At 40.6% G+C, this 25,601-nt stretch overlaps 1 protein-coding gene across 5 annotated transcripts in view; it reads left to right on the top strand.

Annotated features, from left to right (window-relative positions):
* GALNT1 (polypeptide N-acetylgalactosaminyltransferase 1) overlaps positions 1–25,601 on the top strand; it is an 87,831-nt gene that overhangs the window by 51,682 nt on the left and 10,548 nt on the right. For all 5 annotated transcript variants that reach the window (XM_036323214.1, XM_036323215.1, XM_036323211.1 and 2 more), the window contains 6 exons: positions 5,842–6,008; positions 11,971–12,178; positions 16,175–16,345; positions 18,595–18,712; positions 20,217–20,397; positions 21,350–21,489. In XM_036323214.1, the coding sequence (XP_036179107.1) occupies positions 5,842–6,008; positions 11,971–12,178; positions 16,175–16,345; positions 18,595–18,712; positions 20,217–20,397; positions 21,350–21,489 (985 nt within the window). The remainder of the gene's footprint in view (positions 1–5,841; positions 6,009–11,970; positions 12,179–16,174; positions 16,346–18,594; positions 18,713–20,216; positions 20,398–21,349; positions 21,490–25,601) is intronic.

Here is a 25,601-nt window from a genome sequence, read left to right as displayed (position 1 = left end):
CACTCCCTTTTGGCCTGCAAAGTTTCTGTTGAGAAATCACCTGACAGTCGTATGGGTATTCCCTGGTAGGTAACTGAGTTTCTTTCTCTTGCTGCTTTTAAGATTCTCTCTTTGTCTTTTGCTCTTGGCATTTTAATTATGATGTGTCTTGGTGTGGTCCTCTTTGGATTCCTTTTGTTTGGGGTTCTCTGCGCTTCCTGGACCTGTAAGTCTATTTCTTTCACCAGGTGGGGGAAGTTTTCTGTCATTATTTCTTCAAATAGGTTTTCAATATTTTGCTCTCTCTCATCTTCTGGCACCCCTATAATTCTGATGTTGGTACGCTTGAAGCTGTCCCAGAGGCTCCTTACACTATCTTCGTATTTTCGGATTCTTTTTTCATTTTGCTTTTCCAGTTGGGTGTTTTTTGCTTCTTCGCATTTCAAATCTTTGCCTTGATTCTTGCGCTCCTCTGGTCTGCTGTTGGGAGTCTGTATAGTATTCGTTATTTCAGTCAGTGTATGCTTAATTTCTAGTTGGTTCTTTATCACAACATCGAGGGTCTCATTAGATTTCTCGAGGGTCTCATTAAGTTTATCGGCGGCTTCTAGACAGTTCTTGAGAGACCTTAAAAGTGTGGTTCTGAACTCTATATCTTCCATTGACAATTTTGTCCTGTTTCTTTGTCTCCGCATTTTGTTATGCTTTCTTGGTGCACCGCCTAGTGGTCTTTGTGCGCAGTCTTGTAGTTAAGCCTTGATTGTTGTAGCTAATACTAGGGGGGATTTCACCTCCAGGCCAAGTGGCTGTTAGAATCAGCTGTGTCTGCAGTGAGAGAACTTCTGTCCTCTAGGGAGGTGCTAATCTGGCGTTTGCCTGAGACTATCCGACAAATGCCTCTGTGCAGGGCTTGGGTGGGGCGGGTAGGTCGCACGGGATCAACAGGGTGGGCCGGAGAGAGCAGTTATGGCTGCTCTCAGTCCTGTCCCCAGGGGCCCTGCCTCTCTGAGTCCCAGCAACCGCTGAAAACCTCAGAGAGAAAACTGCACTCCCTCCGACCGAAGCCAGACAGTCCTGCTTCTCCCGTTTGAGTCTGGGTCCCTAAAGACTCGCCCGTATCTGGAGCTCAGAGTCTGCAACTCCCTCCCGATTGAAAACGCCAACCGCGCCCTCAGCCACCAGCCCGCTCTGCATGCACTCTGCACCTCAGTATTTGACTTCAGCACTGCGCCTCCTCTGAGTGTCGGTATGCGTTTCTCTTTCCTCCTAGTTGTAGGACTTCCACTCAGCCAGCGTTCCTGTGGTTCTGGGTGATGTCCGTTCCGTCTTTTAGTTTCACTTTTGAAGTGGTTGTTCAATGCAGCAAACTCCGGAGTTAACCTATGCCGCCATCTTGGTTCTCCCCACTTTTGATTATTGTTAATTAAGCTGTTCAGAACAGTATTTAAATGATATGATACATAAGCTGGTGCACTGAATTTTGGGCTTGCTGATGACCCCTCACACTTAAAAAGAGTCTGTTTCATGCAAGCTGCTAATACACAGTCCTGGCCAACCATTGGGTGCTTATGGGAGAGAAGGGAGCACACAGTCACTGCTACCTCTAAGTAGCCCTTTTATACCTTCTTGTTCCATCTCTGTGTTTTTATCCTCGTTTTAAACATTTTATCATGGAAAATATCAAATAGGTACAAAAATAGAGATAATAGTATAATGAACCCTCATATATTCATTACCCTGCTTCAACCATCCTAACAGTCTTATATTATACCCTCTAAGATGTCCTCTGACAATCTCCATCTCTTGGTATTGATACCTGTGCCTATCTCTCCATGTTGTACTAGGGTTGGTCTGTATGACCAGTAGAACACAGAACCAGTGATAGAGTATCACTTTCGGGATTAGGTTATAAAATGCACTGTGGGTTCCAATTTGGTCTTTTACTCTCACTTGGGTCACTGGCTCGGGGGTAAGCTCGCTGACATGACCGGAGCAGCCCTCTGGTGTGTGGCCTTTTGTGATCAGCCAGGTGAGTGAGGTTAGAAGTAGACTCCTCAGTCCCAGGCCAAAGGCCTAGCATTGTAAATATTACAGTATGTGTCTCTGAAAGATAGGGACTCCTTAAAGAAAAAAAGAAAAATCATGGTACCATTTTCATACCTAAAAAATATTAACCGTGATTCCTTCATAACATCAAATACCTAGTGTTCAAGTTTCCCTGGTGATGTCATGTACCTTTATTTTATAGTGTTTGTATCAGGATCCAAATAAGATCTACACATATCTACAGCTGGTAGATAGGTCTCTTAAATCTGCAGGTTCCCTCTCATCTTCTTTTTCCCCTTATAGTTTATTATTTGAAGACCAGGTAGAGTGTCTTGTATCTTTTTCTTCTTCTTCTTCTTCTTCTTTTTTTTTTAACTAATCTATCAGAAATTTTTTTGGAAAAAGTAGCCTTCTCTTTCCTTATTGTGGATTTGACAGTATCTCTAAGTCATTCTGTTAGTTTATCTTTCAAGGCTGCATCATTGAATGCATTTAAGACAATTCATGGTGTTGGGTTTTTTTAACCCCGTGTTCACTGTATCTTTATTAACTTCCTTTCCCCCTGGTTTTCATAGTGCTATACCACTTTTAGTTTGTTTAATATTTTTCTGGTATGTCTATTTTTTTTCTTCTGTATTTTTACTTTCAGCCATCTGTATGATTTTGTTTTAGGTGTATCTCTACTAAATGGCTGGATTTATACTTTTAATTCACTCTAATAGTCATTGTTTATAATGGGTTGAATTTGATGCATCTACAATTATTGTGACTATTGATATAGTTTCCTTTTAGGTTGAACCATACAAAGTTGATATTCATCTTTTTTTTATCTATGAAAGTGACAGTTTCATAAAGTTCAACCTAATAAGTCTTGTTTTCTGCTGACCACCTTTTTCATTTTCCATTCTGCTAGTATTTGTGTTTTTCTGTCTCTTGGTTTGTAACCTAGCTTTATCTTTAGCTGCATGCTTGTGCACATAGTGTACTTTTGATCCGAGCAGGCGTATTATTCTTCAGTTCTAGAACAGCTCTAGTAATAATCTCAGATGTTGCCACATCACTGTTTCCTCCGATCTATTCACCTGGAACTATTCCTATGTATACACTAGAGCAGCCGTGGGCAAACTACGGCCCGCGGGCCGGATCCGGCCCGTTTGAAATGAATAAAACTAAAAAGAAAAAAGACCGTACCCTTTTATGTAATGATGTTTACTTTGAATTTATATTAGTTCACATAAACACTCCATCCATGCTTTTGTTCCGGCCCTCCGGTCCAGTTTAAGAACCCATTGTGGCCCTCGAGTCAAAAAGTTTGCCCACCCCTGTACTAGAGCCTCTTAACCCATTGTTATTCTTGTCTCACTTTTTGAATTGTATCTAGATGAGTGTCTTATTACTATCTTGATAGTGGCAAGGTCTAGGTCTGGCTCTGCTGTTTACTGGCTCCATGGCTTTGAACAAGTTGCTTGACTTTTCTGTACCTCATGATCCTGATGCGTACCCTAAGGAAAATAACAAGGGTTGCGTGCAGATTTGTAGTACTTTGAATACTTCCTGGCACCTGCGATATAGGCCTCCATTCAGGGAGTGAGCTGCAGTTCTCAGGAGCAGCTGACTCCAAGCATGCTTTCCCATCTCCACTCTCTTTTACTAAGTGCTGTCTGACTTCTGAAATGTATTCACGATGAAATGTTAACCGAGAAATAGATTAATACTTAACTATCCCTCTGTTGAAGCTGGACAGAGCTGGCCAGCAGGTGATTTTCAGACTAGTTCCCAGGGATAGAAAGATGAAGAGTGTGGGACAGCCCCTAGAGTGCAGCTCTTCACCTCTTTTCTGAATCCAGAAAAGCCTCACTTGTTCTCAGCCTGGCCTGGACCTGTGGTGTAGCCGGCCATGTCCAGGTCACCCTGTGCCTGCCAAGAACCTTTACTGCTTGCAGGGTCTCCGAGGGCATATTTCCCGAAGGAAAAAATAACACTGCTCCAGTGTTAAGAAGCATTAAATAGAAGTAACAATCAAAGAATAACTTTTCTAATGTGTAATCCTCGCAAAGCAGGTTTAAGACAAATTCCAAGTCACTTAATAAGGCAATTTTATTCTATATAATTAGCCTCGTATGTTTAAAAAGTGATACCATTTATTGAATGTTTATGTTCTAGGCACTATACACATCATATTTAAGCAGTTGAGCAAAAACGGTAGTAGCGTGCCCAGTTTGCCGGTGGGGAAACTTGGAGAAATTAAATGATTTGTACCAAGGATGGTTAATAAGTGACCCACGTGAAATCTGTCTGTGACAAAAATGCACTCTTAACCAGTGCGCTTTGCCTTCACTCTTTTTGGGTTAGCTCTTGCCTGAATGAGTGTACACAGAAGAGAAATTATGTAACATTGCAAAACACTGTCAGGCAGGTAGCCAGACATCTTAAGAAATACAGACTTGGCCTTGGTGAGTGGTAGTGACAGACTAAATTTAGTGGATGGCAAAGAATACCTTGAAAGTCTTAGCTCAAAGGGACATGAGTAGAGGATGGATTACACGTTCATATTCACTTCACTAAGCCTGTTTCCTCATCTGTAAAATTGGCATAATACCTCTGTCTTATGTGTTGTTGTAAGGATAAAGTGGAATGATGTATATGCAACTCTTAGTGCCATTTCAGGCTATAAGATGGTTAGGATAAGTAGAGCGGGACTTGAACAGTTGAAAAATAATAGAAAAAATAATTATCAAGGGACTTCTGTTGTTCTACATTCCTGAATTATTAGGTATTTGCGTGGATTCTCTGGTAAGCCCAGTCTTGCTGAGATGGAACACTATCCTAAGCAAATTTAATCTCTTTATTCCCTAAAACACTCCAGCAAGCGCTCAAGCTAACTCGCAGACCATACAGTGGATTTCCTGCATTAGAGTTTACTCAGTAATCCTTTCACTCACATATAACAAGTGTGCTCATTGTATAGGCCACCTTTTAATCAGTGTTGTACATAGGGGCCATAAGTGAAATCACTTGTGTTTTGACTCATTCTTTAAAAAACAGGGATTTTCAGTCAACTCCAACTCCACTCCAGTATATAACTCACTCCCATTAATAGCATCAGCCCACTGTTGTAGTGATTCTGTGTGCATATATTTTTGAGTGTGTTTGGTCTTTCTGATGATTGCATTTCTAGACATTGTCTTTACTAAACAAGATGCATGTTGGTATTTCAGTATTGAGGAGGCAGCATTGTGAGCTTGGCCAGCAGAGCATGGACTGTGGAGTCCTCAGCCAGGCCCTGCTATTCCCTGGCTGTGTCTGTCCGCTGGCTGTGAAATGTAGCTCCAAGTACCTCACAGAATTATTAGGAAGCCTAATGCCTAGTACACCATAGATATTCTGTAAATACTAGTTCTCCTCCTTTGTGGAAGGTATATATTTGTGTAGATCCTAGTGGTTCTGTTGTTTTTTTGTTTTGTTTTTTTGGTCCAATTGGATTCTTGAGATAAATTCAGTTTGGGATGATGACACAGCCTTAAGTACATTCTCCGTTAAACTGAATCAACAGAAGACATTCATCAGGAAGAGGTGCCTAATTGTAAGCATACAGTTGACCTCTTTAAAATAATTTTAATTTAAACATATAGCTTTAAATAGGCACTATTCTTTAAATATGCAACATTAACCAAAATCTAAATAAATGAAAAGTTACCAAGAGTCCCACCACTAGAGCACACTGTTTTTATTGTTCTATTGCCCATTCTAGTCTAGATTCATTCATTGTGCTATCGTAACAGTCACTTTCTATAAAGGCATTTGCTTTGTCTCTAGGTGTAAAACAAAGGTGTATCCAGATAATCTTCCTACAACAAGTGTGGTGATTGTTTTCCACAATGAGGCCTGGAGCACACTTCTGCGAACTGTCCATAGTGTCATAAATCGCTCACCAAGACACATGCTAGAAGAAATTGTTCTAGTAGATGATGCCAGTGAAAGAGGTAAATTTTAAATTGTGACACCAATAATATCCTACATCGTTTGTCATTAATGATTAAAAAACTAGTTGCTATCATTTTCAACCCAGTAACTTTATACAAAACTTCTAATTTATCCTAAAAATAGTTGTGGCATTTGGACTTATTCAGATATGCAAAAAGAATTACACACTGTGAAACTTTAAACATTACTTTAATTAACTTTGAATTTGTGTCTCTTAATCTTGTTTTAAAAAAGAAATAATGCTATATAATATAGACATTTATGTAGAATAGTGAATAAATCCACATAATTTTAGGATTTTCTCTGTGAGAAGCTGCAGCCCCGGGTTATTGGAGAGAAACTGGGTCTTACTTAGAACCATGACTGGGAAGCGTCAGTTCTGTGTCCAATGGGAAGTATCCCAGGTGGCAAAATGAAGCCCTAGAGGTGAGCCTTAGTTCCCCAGATCCCGCTTAGGTTTTCCCATTTCACTCCATTTCCAAGTTCATTACCTGTAGCGAGGTGCAGAAAGGTATGAGGAAGGAGCCTGAGAAAAAGTGGTATATGACTCTGATCTCATAATAAGACTATATTCTTCCAAGAATCTCAGAATTTTCCACAAACTTAGAATCCCTCAAACTGTTTCATGAAGTACTCTTTTGGAAAGGTATGTTAATTAAAAGTACCTTGGCCCAACATTATTTATTCTGCATCCTTCTTAGAGATTTCACATTACAAGCTAATGTAGGAAAGGCTTGGCTTAGTCCATCATTAAAACAACCTGTTAAGTTCAGAGTTATCTGGCCTTTCCCAGACTCCCCCCACAACCCCCGCCCCCCCACGCACATCTATTTGGAATTATTATTGTCATGTATTCCCCCAATATTCCTAAACTCACATGAGAAAAACTTGGAGGGAACTACCAAAAATGGCTTCCCTTCCTTCCTTGATTAGCCTTAAACTTCATGATCTACCACTTCTCTCTTGCCTAATCTTTCATTGCATCTGCTAAGATAGTTCAGTCACATATTATACCTTCTCCTTCCTGTGCTCACACTAAATATGTATATATAACCATGATTAAATTTAATCATTTCATACCCTAATTAATGGGAACAATTTGCCCATTAATAACAATTTAAAGCTTATTAGTTTGCTAGATTATAGTGGTATAAAGAAAGAATAAGTTATAGTCCTAAATTCTCACATACCTTATAGTTTATCTGCCTAATCCAATTAAGGAGACAGTTTATAATCATGCAATAATAGTATAATATATAATGTGATTAATATAAAAATTAATGAGAGCTGTTATAAATTAAGAATACACTTAAAACAAATAATTACTGTTGACGAAGTATAAACCTCAGGTGGATAATTGTTTGCTAGGAGTTAATTAATCCTTTAAGAAAATTAACTGAAGTTCATTTAAGCAGTAATCTACACAAACATCTTTACTGACAGTGACTTGTATTTGGTTTACTCATACGTTGATACTTGCTAAATTAAATATTCCTCAAGGAGAGATATTTTTCTTCAGATGAAATGACTTACTTTCCCATTCCCTCCTTTGGTTTCTCTGTTACTCTATTAGGTGCCTGAGAAGGCTGTACGGAATAGTAAGTTTCTGTAGGATGTGGCCTAATTAGGAAGACTTGCCCACAACTCTATAAAGTGACAAAGAAAGTCACATATATCAGTTATTGTTTCCCCTTCCTCATCTGTAGGAGAAAACATGGGTGAGCGGGCGGCTTTTCCTCACTGCTATACCTGAGCTCTTAGTCATTCATTGGGGTCCCTAATTGTTACCAGCGCCCCCAGCAGGGATCTGCTTCTCCTTTATCATCCTGCCTAAAAAGCTCAGGATTTTAGGTCACCATTTCTGATATTTGGGAACTGCTAGGCATTGTGTTTTTGTGGTTATAATGGTGGTCTTGCTATTCAGATTGAGAATTATCTAATACTAGAAGTCTGGTGCACGAAATTCATGTAGTCGGGGGAGGAGGGTTCCCTCAGCCATGTTTGCAGAGGGTGCAGGCCAGGCCGAGGTACCCCACTGGTACACGAGCAGGGCTGGGGAGGGGCCACGGGAGGGCTCCAGGGCATGTCCGGCCCCTCTCGCTCATTCCCAATCACTGGACCCCAGCAGCAAGCTAACCTACCAGTCAGAGTGTCTGCCTCCCGGTGGTCAGTGCATGTCATAGCGAGTGGTTGAGTGGCCTTAGCATATCATTAGCATATTACACTTTGATTGGTTGCACGGAAGACTGGACACTTAGCATATTAGGCTTTTATTATATAGGATAATTTCCTTTGGCTCTCTTGTTTAGGTGGTAACTGTTGGGACCAGGAACCCCAGAGCAAGCTCTTTATTTTAAGTAACTCTCTAAGTTTGCTTTTTCCTCTTCATAAAGCACATCCAGGCACCGTCATTTCTCACCTGGATTGGTGAAATAGACTAGTCTTCTCACATACACTCATCCCCCCACCCCCATCCGCTCCCATGCTGTGCTGCATGCAGAGCGAGCCTTCAGACATGCACATCTGATCATGCCACTTCTCTGAGAATCTTTCCTCAAAGGCCTTTATGCCTGGCTTCTTCCTGCATCTTCAGTCATATCTTAACCATTCCCTGCCCACCCATCCCCACAGCACAGTTCCGATGTTTACTCAGAATCAAGTTATTTTTAGAGAGGCCTCCTTGACCTCCCAAGATCAGGTTCTATTCTGAACATGTCTTGGAAGACTGTCCTCCCCCACAGCTCTCACCAGAGATTTAATTGTTTACTTGTCTCCTGTTCCCCCACCTGTCCTCCAATTAGACTCCACACTCCAGGTCTGTCTGTACACCATGATCTCCTCATTGCTCACAGTGCCTATTACTTAGTGCACAGATTTATTTAATGAATGAATGAGTAATCTGCCAGTCCGTTAATCCTTGCTTTTATAGCCTGTCTGTACAAGCTTCCTATTGTGTAGCATGCATAGTCTGTTCATGGCCTCAGGACACTTGATTTCATAGCTAACCTGCTGAGTTGATAGTAGCTCCATTTATTAAAGAAGTATGAAGTAGACCAATGATGGCGAACCTATGACACGCATGTCAGAGGTGACACGCGAACCCATTTTTTTGGCTGATTTTTCTTTGTTAAATGGCATTTAAATATATAAAATAAATATCAAAAATATGTCTTTGTTTTACTATGGTTGCAAATATCAAAAAATTTCTATATGTGACACGGCACCAGAGTTAAGTTAGGGTTTTTCAATATGCTGACACGCTGAGCTCAAAAGGTTCGCCATCACTGAAGTAGACTCTATCATTATTTCTATTCTTTTGATGAGGAAAATGAGGCTTAGCTTTATAAATCAAGGGCTTGACCTCTGAACTGCTCTGTATATCCCATCTGTTACAACTTTACTGTTACAGGGTCTCTAGTAAAGACAGTCTAGATCAGTGGTTCTCAACCTTCCTAATGCCACGACCCTTTAATACAGTTCCTCATGTTGTGGTAACCCCCAACCATAAAATTATTTTCGTTGCTACTTCATAGCTGTAATTTTGCTACTGTTATTAATCGTAATGTAAATATCTGATATGCAGGATGTATTTTCTTTGTTATAAATTGAACATAATTAAAGCATAGTGATTAATCACAAAAACAATATGTAATTATATATGTGTTTTCCGATGGTCTTAGGCGACCCCTGTGAAAGGGTCGTTCGACCCCCAGAGGGGTCGCGACCCACAGGTTGAGAACCGCTGGTCTAGATGCATCCCTAGTTCATGTCAGAAGTTAAGGTAATTGTCATTTCAGGTTATCTTAAGATTCATAACTGATAGAATGTTCCTCCTCCAAGATGACTATTGTGTTTTTCTCATTTACACAAAAGGAAAGGGAGGTTCTTATTTAGTAGGGATTAGGAGTCAGATTTATTAGACTTTAAATTCCTTGCTCTTTCTAAAGTTCTGGCTAATAAGCTTTCTCATATTTTGCTATGAGCAGTGAAATTTCCCCTGCCACTCCCATTCTCTGACAACCTCACACTCCCTGGTGGAGAGATGCCTAGGCATCCATTTGTAGGCTAACAGCTATAAAGATATTCTAATCAACAAGATTCTCTTATTTTTAGATGACAGTAGTAGCTTCTAATCACAGTCACCTAACACCCTCACCCTCCACCCCCTGTGCTCATTTTTGTAAAATGAGGCTTGAATAGTTACTAGTCCCCTGCCCAGCCCTGAGTCCATACTCAATGTCAACTGTTAGGAAGACACTTATTTCTTAACATTATTGCATGAAAGCCACAAACATGTCAAACTAAGATGTCAAGAAAATTTGTGGAATAGTAACTTTTTTGAGCTGCCAGACCAAAGAGTCATTTATTTTTCATTTTATTTGTAGACAGGACAGAGCTCACACCCTTCCACAGGAGAGTCTGTCAGACTCTGGACATACAGTAATTCAAATGTGTGTCAGATCAGGCAAGTCCACAGTCCTAAGTTCTCTCTGTAGCTTTCTGCTGGGATTTCTTGCTATGGATGAAAAGATGGGCTTCAAAGTTAGGCAGACATGGCTTTAAATCTTAAATTAACCTCTTGACAAGCTGTGCCATCTTGATCCGTTCATTTAATATTCTGAGCCTTAGATTTCCGAATCTAAAATTGGTGACAATCTCTGGGATTGGCACTACCCTTACGTTTTTACTCAAAGTATATCTTTTTGACTATAAGATTTGATTCATAAAATCACAGTATTGATCAGATAGGAGTTCTATTCCAAATATTTTTCAGATACTCTTTTAGCCCAAATACATCAGGAAATATATTAGCAGCAATGGAAATGATGGCTCGTCTGGTGCAGTGGGGCATATCCCTATTTATTTCCATATTGAGTCATTCTGGTCTTCTTACTAAACAGACAAGATCATTTCACTCCTATTTGTCTTTCCCTCTCCATTATGTAGGAATCCCTTAGGATCCCCACTTTGAATACTTAGAGAACCCCTTATGATACACCTTGATTGACCTGTGACCTTCCCATTATTAGAGTCCTATAGGACAAGGCTAGTCATCGGAGTTCCAGTAGTTCCAGCTCAGGTGTTTCCTTCCCTAGAGAGATTATCCTCATACCTACTGTGTGGGGGCTACTTGGAAGGACATTGGGCCATTCCACCATCAATAGCTTCTCCAGCATGAATACCACAAAATAACCTGATCTGAAAAATCCTCTTTGCTTTCTAAAGTCAATTATGTACTTTGGAGGCAGGACATCCTTAGCTCAGGGTCATAACTCTGTCTGCATGGCTCTAGGATAGCTATTAATTTCATATGCCACTTCCTCTCCCTTTCTCTTTTCCCCTTTTTCTCCTCACTTGCCCTTTCCTCTTAAAACCACTTTTACTGATACCTACTTGTCTGTTAAGGATCTCTGTTTGGTCTTGCAATTACAGTCCACCATTTCCCTTCCGAGCTTGACTTCATTATTATCTCCTGATAAAAGAACTACTAATAAAAGACTGCAGTAATCAATATGACAATTAGTTTCTACCTTGGAAGAAATCCCAAAATTTTCTGAACTCTAACAGCTATTGCATATGCGTTCCTGTTCTCTATTGCCGTCTGGATTTAATGCTCTCGAACTATATTCTTTCTATTCCTGATCCTTAAGCACAACTAGAAGAAGTAGCACTGAGCCTGACTAAGAACTGCTTAGAGAAATGTGGTAACGTGCCTGTCTTTGAGCCTGAATTCCAAGGCTCCCTCCTGATGCCTTGTGTAAAAAGGGAGAGGCAGCCCTGGTACTTTCTCTTGGGAGATTAAAGGGTTTGGTACCCTCTAGCAAAGTGGGTTTGTGAGTCAGGGAGCCTCACTGAAGTGCTCAGGAAATATTTGTTGAATGAATATTGCAGATCAAAATTGCTTTACATCTAGATTACGCCAGTTCAGTTTTTCATGTTATTTTTTCTTTAATTTTTCAGACTTTTTGAAAAGACCTCTGGAGAGTTATGTGAAAAAATTAAAAGTACCAGTTCATGTAATTCGAATGGAACAGCGTTCTGGATTAATCAGAGCCAGGTTAAAAGGAGCCGCTGTGTCCAAAGGCCAAGTGATCACATTCTTAGATGCTCACTGTGAGTGCACAGTGGGGTGGCTGGAGCCTCTCTTAGCCAGGATCAAACAGGACAGGTAATTTTTTGGAGTCTGTAAACATGTTTTCAGTGTGTTTGTCCTAAACTACATGGTAAGTTGCAAAATTCTGTATTTGTGAATAATACAAAAACGATTTCGTCTGAAGCTAATTATGAAGACCACATTCTAAAGTCTGAAAGGAATGTTTGCAAACTCTTGTTAATGAGGCTGGATTAGGAAGCATGCTGTTAAGATGTATACTGTGTATATACTCTGTTCACTGAGCGGGGGCAGAAGAGATGGACAGTGAAGTCAGGAAGAGTAGGGTAAAACCCTTTGCTTGTCTCTACTCTGTGAAGCCAACACTGGAGCAGGCAGGATATCCCATCTTGGTTTAGGCATGTCAAACTCATTAAATGAGGCATGCAACCTGCCGGCCAGGAGTTTGACATACTTGGTCTACATGTTTCCTGGAAATGTAGGACAGCAAGAAGTAGAAGAGGATGGGGAGATACGTGTTACATCCTGAAATGCTGAAAAGCACTATAATCCCATACAATAAATAGGTAATATGCAAATTATCCCTCACACCCTCACAATATGGCTGCCTATGACTAGGCCGGCAGGGGGGTTAGTGAGGGACGACCAAACGACTGAACAAGCAGGCTGCGTGGGGCGACCAGGCTGGCAGGGGGGAAAGGGGTGTGCAGTTGGGGGCAATTAGGCTGGCGGGGGGGGATGTTGGGGGCAACCAGGCTGGTAGGGGGGTAGTAAGGGGTGACCAGGCTGGTGGGGGAGGAGGGCTTTAGGAGTGACCAGGCTGGCAACGGGGGGACAGTTAGGGGCGACCAGGCAGGCAGGTGAGCAATTAGGAGCCAGCGGTCCAGGATTGTGAGAGAGATGTCCGACTGCCAGTTTAGGTCAAAACCGGCAGTCGGACATCCCCCGAGGGATCCCGGATTGGAGAGGGTGCAGGCTGGACTGAGGAAACACCCCCGTCCCCACACGCATTTCGTGCACTGGGCCTCTAGCCTTAGATAACACAGGAGCAGCATTGGGTGCTGTGGGTGCCCATGATTGTCTTCTTTCTTAATGCACATTTGTTAAAGAATGTCTACTATTGGGCTCTGGCTTGGTTCTGTGTATCAGGAGAGCACCTGACTCTTCAGTTTGCTAGACCTCTATTAGTTGAATTTCTGTTTGTCCTCGCAGTTTGAGCTAGAGCCTGTCTGTGTCAACTTAACATTGAGGTTTAGATTTTAGCACGCTAAACTTTTACTGGTCACGTGGAGCATAGGGCATGTCACAGCCATTACATCTATTCTGTTTGTTAGCAATTGCTGGACCTCAATCTCTACCCATTCAAAGATGAACAGGAAGTACCTACATTGGCGATGAGGAGATACAACAGCTTTAGGAAGTAACAGGTGACTGACTTAGGAAATACTTGCTTGCATAAAGACAACACATAGCCTTGATGAAGCAGGAGACGGGATCCATGGAGAGAAGCACCGTGAAGTGACAACCAAAATAAGAAAGGGGATTGGCTGAAATCATCACAGCAGCTTCCAGTTCAGGCTGTGTGGTAGATTAGGATCCCAAGTAAAGTTTCCCAGCTGGAAAGCTAAATGCTGGGTAAAATACAAAAATCAGTTTTAAATGCATCTCTGACTTGGCAGCAAAGTAAGAAATTTTGCAGGTCTTGCCAAAACCGGTTTGGCTCAGTGGATAGAGCATCGGCCTGCGGACTGAAAGGTCCCAGGTTCGATTCCGGTCAAGGGCATGAACCTGGGTTGCGGGCACATCCCCAGTGGGAGATGTGCAGGAGGCAGCTGATTGATGTTTCTCTCTCATCGATGTTTCTGACTTTCTATCTCTCCCCCTTCCTCTCTCTGTGAAAAATCAATAAAATATAAAAAAAAAAAAAAAAAAAGAAATTTTGCAGGTCTCAAAACAAAGTGAGAACAAGTGAGTAGTTCAAACACAAAAGCCAGCTTTCACTTGTACGGTTTCCACTGAACTTGGGGACACTGAGCCTCTGCCTTGAAAGACAGGACAGGAGACAAAGCCTGGCCCTGCCTGAGTAGGAAGGTGAATAGCAAACACCTGTCTAGAGCGAGGACCCTGTCATCTGTACCTCAGCGTAAGTGAGGAGGGGAAAGAAATCCCACCACCCCAGAGAAAATGTGCCTGCTTCAACCTTGGCATGGGTGGCAGAGGGGAAACAGATCTCTCCTAAGAATTTATACACAGAGTATGGAAAGTAGAGAACCAACTCAACTCGTTTTATGGAACTAGTATAACCTTAATAGGAAAACCAGAAAAGATATATGTTGAAAAATATTCAAACCTACTCATGAATGCTAATACAAAAATATCACAATACCAGCAAACTTGAGTCCAACTTAGAGGGAGACAATTATATATATTATATATGCACATATATATCAATATATACAATATTTTATATAAACACATACATATATATCATAGCATGATCAATTCATTTAGTTTAATATAAAGCCAATTTATATAATACACCCCATTAACACATTTCTGAAACTGATTAAAACTCTGGGACCACTTCAGTAGGTACAGAATAAGGGTCCATTTATAATTAAAATTACTTAGCGAACGGTTATAGAATGGAAATTTACTAATCTGAGAAAGGACAACTTAAAAACAACAAAACCTTAGCAAGCAAACATCATGTTAATGGAGAAATGTTGAAAGTGTTTTTTAAAAGATGTGGAACAAGATAAGGATGCCATGAATTACTACTGTTCCTCAGGATTATTAAGAAGCTGTAGATTTTACAGTGATACAAGAAGTAAGTAAAAGGTGTCAGGGTTGGCAAAGAAAAAATCAGTGTGCTGAGTTGTAGAGGATTTTTTTCTGTTAAGAAAAATAATTTTGCTGCGTAACTAATTGGCTGTGAGGCAATTTTGCCATAAAAAAGATGAAATAACTGGTTGACAGTTTGGAATATTTTTGTTTGATTTCATTTCTCCATTGACAAATCAATCAACTGTAGTAAAAAAGATAACTGCTTGCCAGTTTTGGTTTGGTTGGTTGGTGTCATTTCCTTATTGACAAAGTTCTTGCAGTAACTCCCACTTTTATATAACTTTTAGCTAGCCCTCACATGTCTGTACAGTGACAAGTAGACATGGTGGTCTTAAAATAGTTAGCATTTCGCCTGGGGCTGGGGCCAAGTGTGGGCTAGAAGGGGTCAATGGGGGAAAGGGGACATCTGTAATACTTTCAACAATAAAGATTAAAAAAATAGTTAACATTTCTTTCAGGTGACAGTGATTTGCCCCAAGAGTTGGTTTCTTATTTTCAAGCACAGCAGTAATTCAGGGCATCCTTATACAAAGCTAGCGCATGTGAGAACGTTCTGTTCATACCAATCCAGTGCACACTGCAGTAGGAGAGAGGCCGAGGGCCCTCTTGGAGGTTGCAGGGTTGAACCGGCATTTCCCCTGGGTCAAATCCACAACATAAACCCAGTTATTTGCACAGTATTGCCATGAAGCTACACACATTTTAAACAAAATGTTTTAATTTTTGTATCCACACTTTCATGTTTATGTCTTATGTTTTAACATCTCTTTCTTGTGATTTTATTTTTATGGCCAATTCATTATACATTGAAAATGCCTGAGGCAACGTTTTTAGCAATGCTCACAGCAAAAATACTAGATGGTGGTGGTTTGGTGGCAGATAATGTAAAAGTATGAATGAAAAAGGGATGGACGGTTATCACAACATTATAAATAAATAGTTATGATGTTACGTTGGTAGGATATAGCAGGTATCCCCTTTTCTTCCCCATTGACCTCCTCCATCCTGCTCTCACCTCCTCCCCAGGCCTTCACTGCACTATTGTCTGTGTCCATATATGCATGTAAGTTCTTTGGTTAACCTCTCCCCCCCACCCCCTTCCCTCTGAAATGTTCTTATTTTAAAAACACTTAGTGTACTATTGTTATAGTAGGCCTCAAAAAGGGAAGCTTTGGAAGATTTTTAAATTTGCCTTTCTGATTTCAGGAAAACAGTGGTGTGTCCCATTATCGACGTGATCAGTGATGATACTTTTGAGTACATGGCGGGTTCTGATATGACCTATGGGGGATTCAATTGGAAGCTCAATTTTCGCTGGTACCCTGTTCCCCAAAGAGAAATGGACAGAAGGAAAGGTGACCGGACTCTTCCTGTCAGGTAATTAATTTGTCAAACATTTTCCCTAGAGTGTTATTGGCAGGGGATTGTGAAGCTTTGGGAATTATAAGGATTATAAGTGTATTTTCAGAGACATGAAACATATGGGTACCTTATATGTATTTAAGAGCCATCTTTCACATATATCATTACTTTAAAGAGGTATTTTTCCCCTTGATCAATTAATAAAATTAGAATTTTTTGCTTATACAAATCTAGTGCACACAAAAAATGGTGACATACATATATTCTTTCTTTCCTATATGAACATTTTGCAAATCTATAAGTCAGAATTTATGCTTTAATTCAGTTGTTAAGGATAATAATATTGATCTTAAATCAAACTACCCCTTAATTATACGTGTTAATATGTGAAAATATTACTTAAAACTGGGTTCTTGTATCAAAATATAAGATTTTAAATTCAGACTAGCACCATCTGGATGATATTTACTGACTGGTAAAGTTTAGAATGCTTGTTTTAAATATAAAAAGGACTAGAATTGACGTATGTATAAAAATGTATTTTCATTAGTGCACTTCTGAATTTTCTTTTGTTCTACATTTGGTCACATATAGACTTTTTTTTTCCAGAAAGGGATAATAACCGTCCTGCTATTCACACTCTTTAACCTGAGAGCCTGAGCTTTCTGAGCCTTCCTAGGATTGATCCCAGCTGCATCCACATGCTGTTGCCGTAGTCATCGAGAGTGCCATCACAAGCAGGCTTTTAGGTTTCCCCATCCTGGCCTTCTCAGATCTGCCTCCCCTTGAATTCAAGCCCTGTCCTGGCAGAGTACACAAGAGGTGTCAATGATTCTGACCTCCTTCCCCTGGCCTGCTGGAGTTCTTTCCTAGTAAAGGAATTTTCCACTCCTACACTGACGAGTCAAATCACCATCTAAGCCAAGGGTTCCTAAACACTTGGTAAATGATGGACTTCTCTGCAAAATCTAATGAATGCTATGTCTCCTCTAAGGAGGGGAGTGCACATATACAAACCGAAGATACAGTATATAATTCTAGGAAACTTACAGATGCCCCAAACCCAGGTCAAGAAACCCCTGAACTAAATACTCACTCTGGGTGTTGGCCTATTCCCTTTGACTCCTACCATACTAGACTTTCTTTTTCTCTTCTAAAATCAAACTAAGTCCTAATTTTTTTGTGTGTGTGGAAACAACTATTCCTACTGGAAAAACAAATATGCCAACCTCACTAGGGCATGGAATGAGTACATTTTAGAGTTACAGAGGCGGCCCAATTCATCCTGAAATTTGACCTCCATGGTGTCTTTCTCCCTAAAACTTCATAGTTTTCTTCTAGTCGGAGCCTAGTTTTTCTTCACAGTCATTCTTCAAGGAAATCAAATGTTTGGTAGTCATTTAGTTAAACCTCCTTCTTATCATGTCTCTGCTTAATTCCATATTCCCACCTGTTCTGCATATGGGGGCCGTGTTTTGCGGAACAAAGCTCCTCTCTTGCCAAGGATATACCATACTTGGTGGTCAAGATGATGATCCCCGAAGGATGTATAGATTTTATTCTGTACTTCATCTTCTTTCCTTAACGGTTCCAGTCAGGTGTAGGGAAAGGGTCCCGTGTATTTCAGCCTGTTTAGTCTTATGTCTTTGCAGTATTTGCCTTCCTTTAGAACAGTGGTTCTCAACCTGGGGGTCGAACGACCCTTTCACAGGGGTCGCCTAAGACGATCGGAAAACACATGTATGTGTTTTTGTGATTAATCACTATGCTTTAATTATGTTCAATTTGTAACAATGAAATTGGGGGTCACCACAACATGAGGAACTGTATTAAAGGGTCGTGGCATTAGGAAAGTTGAGAACCACTGCTTTAGAACCTGGTATGTTAGAGTTGCTCACACGAGTCTAGTGGGTTACCATAGCCGCTTTTAGAGTTGCTAGGAACTGTGGCGTAGGTGCACTTTCAAGTGGAGAGAATTTTGAAAAATAGCTTCAGTTTAAGGAGTTTCCAGGTGGATGCTGAGGAAGAGCCTGTGGGAGTGGAGAGGAGAACTGTGACGGCCTGGCCAGGGTGCAGGTCATGTCTGAAAACCAAATAGCACAGCAAGAAACAGAGCAAGCCCCTGGAGGCTGCTATGAAAATCCCCAAGAGTGTGAGACTAAGCATTTATCCTGTCATTATAAACAGTTATAAAACAACTTTTTAAAACAAAAACTGTGAATTTAAATTGTAATTAACGGTATAGTATTACGATTGAATTTCAGAACACCTACCATGGCCGGAGGCCTGTTTTCAATAGACAGAGATTACTTTCAGGAGATTGGAACATATGATGCTGGAATGGATATCTGGGGAGGAGAAAACCTAGAAATTTCCTTTAGGGTAAGTTCCCTTTGAAAAAGTAATCTACTTAACCTTAAGTATGGATATGGTTTAATTATTCATGTTATTGCTAAATAAAAAAATTAATCTTGTATGAGTTCAACCAGACTTCAGAGCCTTCAGTTCATAAAAAAGTTGGCGATACTATTAAGCGTTCATTGTAAACTATTTTAAGCAAGTAATTCAGTTATTTTAATAGTCTACCTATAAAACTTATACAAGATTCCCTATTTGTTTATAATTTCTGTTACTGAAGTAATTCAAGCTAGCTCTAAAAATAGTCAACATGTTATTCAAATGACATTGTGTATTTCTGCAAATAACCTAGTTTTAGACACACAGCTTACGGTGGAAACCACACCGACTGCACTGTAATCTGAACCCGCTCGCTCCTTAGTGGACATCTGCCACTTATATGAGGAGAGGCTCGGACTCCGATCCTCTTGGAGATCCTAGTCAGCTTTCTCACTTTATGATCCTGGGAAAAAGTGAAAGTACACACACTGAATATTTAAATTGTAAGCAGTTGGTAGATTTTTAATTTATGGAAACACTTTTTTGAAAGGAGCAAAAGGATAATTTCATTAACCCTTTGAGTGCCAACCAATATCCTAGGAACTATGCTAAATTGCCAAGGCATTTTTGCTGATTTTACAGCAGTTTAGGAAAAAAATTGTGAATCACAAGTAAATGAAGTTACATATTCAATATCTTCCACAAAACCGTCATCTTCACAGCAAGAATTGACATATTTAGCAATATCATCATCACTAATAAAAGCAGACTTAGAACTGGACACTGCAGAAGGAGTGCGATAGCGCTCCCAGCACTTTTGGCGAAAGACAGGAGGAGCGCAATCGCGCTCCCTGGCACTCAAGGGGTTAAATAAGCATGGGAAACCATACTTGATCTGTCTTTTAGCCCCTTTTTGTTTTTGCTTACAAGGACAACAGAGTGTGTTGTCACGGTCTCCCTGGATAACTCATGAGATTCCTGGGCTGTGTTTAATGTGCAGGCTGTGACACAGGTTTGGAGGAGGAGGAACAGACAGGACTCTGGCTAAATATTCTGTGGTCAAAAGTTTTTTTGACCATGAACCATATTAATAAATACATTATTCATTATACACACACGGCACATAAACATTAAATGAAACAGTATGTCCTTGTTAGCAAGTACTAGTTGCAATTCATCAAATTTGAATTTATGATCCTTTTATGAGTCATGGTCTGCAGTTAGGAAAATACTGCTCTAGAGCTCATTATCGTTTCTGTATTTAGCCTTTAGCCTATCTTTTTTGAATTTAACCTTCACCTTCTGGTTTAATCAGAACCAAAAATTAGAGAAAGGTTTGCTCCCGCGGAAGCATGGTTTTAAAAAGATCATGTCACTGGTGCTCTACTATACGCCTGTGAAATTTCAAGTATGAGATTCAGCAGATGCGAACAGATTTCTTTTTCAACAATCACTGTTTAAAACGAGTCTTCTCTGGTGTTGTGTTCAGATTTGGCAATGTGGAGGCACCCTGGAGATCGTTACTTGCTCACATGTTGGACACGTGTTTCGGAAAGCTACACCTTACACATTTCCGGGAGGCACAGGACAGATTATCAACAAAAATAACAGACGCCTTGCAGAAGTGTGGATGGATGAATTCAAGAATTTCTTCTATATAATTTCTCCAGGTTAGCATTATTTTACATTAGAAATACAAGACTAACTTGCTTGTCCCTGATCTTAATTCCTTCTGAGGAGAGGTAAGAAGAGGTAGAAAAAGCTTTGAGCAGAGGTGAAACACTTACCTACATAAATCATTGTAAGAAATAAATGAAATCACACAGTATAAAAAGCACGTAGCAGCCCTGGCTGGGTGGCTTGGTTGGTTGGAGCATTGTCCCGTACACCAAAAAAGGTTGTGGGTTTGGTCTTTGGTTGGAATACATACAGGAGGCACCAATCAGTGGTTTCTCTCACATCACTGTTTCTTTCAAAATCAATAAAAGCATATCCTCGAGTGAGGAATAAAGAAAATAGAGTGTTTAGCAGAATGCCTGGTATAATATATTATTAACACTAATAAGTTATCCAGGTCAGTATTGTAGAAATTACTGTTAGTCCAGGTGTTACGTGTGTTGTAACCTAACTGCGACATTTAACGTTGATGTGAAGTGCTGAGAATCTCCACCCAGTCCGAGCCCAGTGGTAGCATGCCTCCAGGGACTTTTCTCCAGACGTTTGTCTCATCTTCAGTTTTGTGGGAATAGCTGTTCGATGAGCTGGAAATCTGCCTGGCAGTGTTACCATTCCCTCCTCGACATTTATTTGGGCAAAATAAATCTTGATTTTTGTTTTTGCCTTAACATAGTAAAGTTTTCTGATCCCATATAACTTACATTTGTATTATTATTAGCAAGTATACCATTCTCACATATATTAGTACATTTTTTCCAAAGAAAAATTAAATTTATTTCCTCATTTTATACTTTGGGAAGTGGATCTATGGTATATCACTTGAATAGTCACACATCACCAAAATGGTGCCACTTTTCCCATCATCTGGCTGTTAGATGTAATACATAAATAGAAATATGCTACCAATAGAACATCAATAATTCAATCACTCATTTCTTTTAACAGGTGTTACGAAGGTAGATTATGGAGATATAGCATCAAGACTTGGTCTAAGACACAAACTCCAATGCAAACCTTTCTCTTGGTACCTAGAGAATATTTATCCTGATTCGCAGATTCCACGTCACTATTTCTCTTTGGGAGAGGTAAAAAAAAAAATAGTGTTCTATGTGGTTATTATATTCTCACATATCAAAATCAATAGAGGTTAAACGTCCAACAAGAAGTACCTTCATATTAAAATTACATAATCATAAGTGTGGGAAAATTCTTATTAGTTGACAGTCTACCTCATAACTTGAAACCTTATTGTTTTTTTATTGTATTTTCTTAAAATAAGAATGCTCTACCCCTAGCCTTCCATAGTTGGACTCTTGTTACAACATATTAGTGTCTTCCATAGACTTCTAATTTTAACAAACTGACCCATTTAGTTGAAACCATATTCTCCTAAAGCTAATGTCCTAATGTTAATTAGCCTGAATCAAAACTTGAAGAACTTCAAAGTAAATATAATAAATTATAAAGAACTGACAAGGAAACTTGCAAGGCCATTGATAATTAATTGTATTTTTAATACTCATTATTTTTCCTTTGTGAGTTCTAAATCTCGTTTTGGGTGGGGCGATGGAAAGAATGTTGGTAGCATGTTTTGTTTCTGATGACGCCTTTAGTCACTGCTCTTAGAATTCGGCAACAAGTTTTCTTGAAACCTGAAATAATGTGCTTCTTAATGCTTATAATTAACACAGTTAGTTGTGCTTTGGAGTTTGGCCTTTGTATCTTTATGGGTGCCCATAGTATAGGGTTTGATGTGAGAGAGACATGTGCCCTAATCCACAGTACTCTTAAAATGTCCCATTCTGCCTCCAGCCCAAACTGTGCTCTGTGGATGGGAAATCCAGGTCCTTTTCTTTAACTGAGAAGTCTGGTCAAATCAAGGAATCTGTGTCAGGAGGGGTCCCATGGAGATTGGTAGGGACAAAGTCCCTGATGGCTTCAAGGGATCGAGGGAGAAAAGGAAGTGGAGATCATGAGTGGACAAATCTTGGAAGAAATTTTGTTACAGAAAAAAGAGCAGAGTGATGGGTGGTTGCTGGAGGGGAATATGAGGTTAAGGAAGAATTTTTGTTGTTATTTATTTTTGCTATGATGAAACTGTGCTAATGCAAATGACCCAAAAAAGAAAATGTGAATATGCTCAAATCAAGCCACTGATTGCAGGAGTTATGTAGGAGGAATGGGAGGGATGCCTGCAGTGCACAGGGGAGGGAGAGGTGGGGGCAGGGGAGAAGGCAGTTCATCCATTGGTACTGGGAAGAAGATAGAGGGAATGGGCTAGTGCCGGCCAGTTGTAGATTTGGGGGGAGAAGAAGCTGGTGGTTTGTGGTGGAAGTGTGAGGAAGTTCTAATGACTTGTTTGCTCATATAAGAGGGAAGAGGTGGTATTGGGAATGGGGACTGGGGAAAAGATGTCAATTAGAAACAGGATGTGGGAGCAAATAGATCCCAGAGGGAGCCGATGGTGGTGAACTAGAGCAGTTTCAACCTGGTTGTGTTTTCTCCCATGTCGTCCTTAGTAGTTACTGAGGCTGCTTCGGGGCTGAAAGTTCCCTACCTCTGAATGTCGTTGTGCTTTAAGGAATTCACCCTCAAATAAGTGATGTGGAGTGTGTTGCCTCATTAATGAGCATCTGTTCCCTTTGCTGTAGCCTCATTCAGGTCGAGAAGGGCCCGGGGAAGGTGATGTGCCATGGGAAGATTCATAGCAGTTGCTCCTGTCACTTGCCTTTAGAATGAAGAATGAAAAGGTGTTCTTTCCCTTTCAACTGACCCAGTTTTGGACAACACCTGGGCGTTGTTAGCTGAGCCAGAATATAGGTGTATTACAAAGAGCCACTTGTCTAACCCATAGCAGACGATTGCCAAAGCAAACTTGCCTTTTACCTGCCTCTTGCCAGCTGGCTTTCTCTATAAGGAACAGATTTAACCCTCTGTGGCCTGCTTGTTCTTAGCTAAGCAGCTGGCTTACTCTTGTGTACCCTTCATGGCAAGCCACACTACGCAGATGAAAGCTGATTGCCGGGCCAGGGCCAGGTGTTCTCAAGCTTGTGATCAGAGCTCTGCCTGCGTGAGCCCCCTTCACGACAGCCTGGAACCTAGCCTTCACGGGTCTTTTGTCAGACTCGGGCCCGGGAGACCTGGAATCACAGGCTTTCAGAGTAGGAAGGGAAATTGGAAAATGTAAACTTCATCTCTGATTTCACTGAGCCTAACTCTCCTAAGCTCCTATAGGGCCTGGAACTGAATAAATGTGTTCCATTGTGATATCTAATAGCTGTTAATCCAGGAGATGAATATTCTAAACAACCACCACAAAAAGCAAGGAATTCAGACCCCTAGTGGGTTAGCCAGCCTCTAGACTGACCGTAGCTTCTCCAGGCAGATCTGATGATCCTAAGGTTCAGTGAGCATGAGCTCCATGTCTAGCATCAACCTGAGTGCTTCACCAATATTAACTCTTTATCCTCACATTAACACTATGAGATATAGGTGCTGTTCTCCCCACTTCACAGTAAGTAAATTGAGGCATACATAAATGGTTTAAACGACAGGGCAAAGGTCACAGCCACAAAATGAAAAAGACAGGATTTAAAAGCAGGCAGTCTGGCTCAAGAGCCTGTATTCTTAGCCACTGATCCCATACTGTTCCTCACATCTAACCAATCTTTACCTTATGGCAAGGATTGAAAAAGTGACTCCATATTCTATTTTACTAGATGCCAAAAATTCTTTAACCGCTAACGTTGTCCCCCCTAATGGAAATGGCAAGATTTGTGAGGAGGCTAGAGTAGAAATGAAGGAACTTAGCTCTGATTCTTACCTGTTTCCCAAGAATGAGTGCATTCACAATTATTTTCAACTCTTAAAGTGAAAAATAATATTTTAGAGATAGCTGTGTATACCTAAGTTGCTACTTCAGAAGGAACTAAAGAGTTGCTTGATCTGTGGATAAGGAAGGGAAACGGACATTTATTGTGGGCCTACTATGTGTCAGTTCCTATTAGGCTCATTGAGAGATCTCAGCACCCCTGAGACTGGTATCCCTGTTTTATAGGTGAGAAAATGAGGTTTTTACAGCAACATTTCCCATTTACTGAGTAAAGAATGCTGCTATCCGCTGTCCCTCAGGGTACTCACTCAGAAAGACAGGGGTGGGAGAGAGGGGGTGGATTTTGTGGCCCAAAATGTTTGGGAAATGCTATTTTTTTAATGTCCTCCTATACTATCAGACCCTACCCTACCAAGAGTCACAGCATGTAAAAGGCTTTGAGAAGTCTTTTAGCAAATAAACCTATTTAAACTTGTTTAACCCAGTATTTCCCAAACACGTTTGATTGCAAAATCCTTTCAGTGGCACGTGTATCCAAACCTGGCCAGATAATGTTGTTCAGATTGTGGTTCGGGGCATCACTGTCTTAGGATCCCGACCTGCCGATGGTTTCATGGCATGTAATGGAAGGGTCAGAGTGAGGGCCCAGTCTGCATCCCCAAACCCATTCTCACTCCCACCCGTCTGCCTCCAGACACCGTGGAAGTGCAGCTAATTCCCTGACCACCACAGTTCAGATATTGCTATGATTGAGGTAGAAAACTTCCTGCTTCTAACAATTCCTCACCCTTTGGCAGTCTCACAATTAGTTGTACATGGTGCCTACAACTGTTTTGGTTTGGCTCATTGGCAGTTCTGATTCTATGACTGGTATTATTCAGTCATAAAGAATCCTATAAAAAGGACCATTCGTCTACAAAGCTTCCCCTTTGACATAATTTAGATCCCCTAGGACAGGGGTGGGCAAACTTTTTGACTCGAGGGCCACAATGGGTTCTTAAACTGGACCGGAGGGCCGGAACAAAAGCATGGATGGAGTGTTTGTGTGAACTAATATAAATTCAAAGTAAACATCATTACATAAAAGGGTACGGTCTTTTTTTTTTTTTTTTTTTTTTTAGTTTTATTCATTTCAAATGGGCCGGATCCGGCCCACGGGCCGTAGTTTGCCCACGGCTGCCCTAGGATGTCTACTAACTTGGGCCTTCCACGTGCCTCCACAGAGGGCCCAGGCTGTGGTAGCAGCTTCCTAGCCAGCTTGTGCACCATTTCTCTCATTGACAAGTAGCCCTCACAAAAGGTGGAAGACTTTTTCCTGTGTGTCAGCATGTAGTCCTGCACAGCCAGTGTTGTAGCCACATGTGG

Source organism: Myotis myotis, unplaced genomic scaffold, assembly GCF_014108235.1.
Source record: "Myotis myotis isolate mMyoMyo1 unplaced genomic scaffold, mMyoMyo1.p scaffold_m19_p_9, whole genome shotgun sequence".
In the NCBI taxonomy this organism is placed as follows: Eukaryota; Metazoa; Chordata; class Mammalia; order Chiroptera; family Vespertilionidae; genus Myotis; species Myotis myotis.
This window is presented reverse-complemented; position numbering and strand designations above follow the sequence as displayed.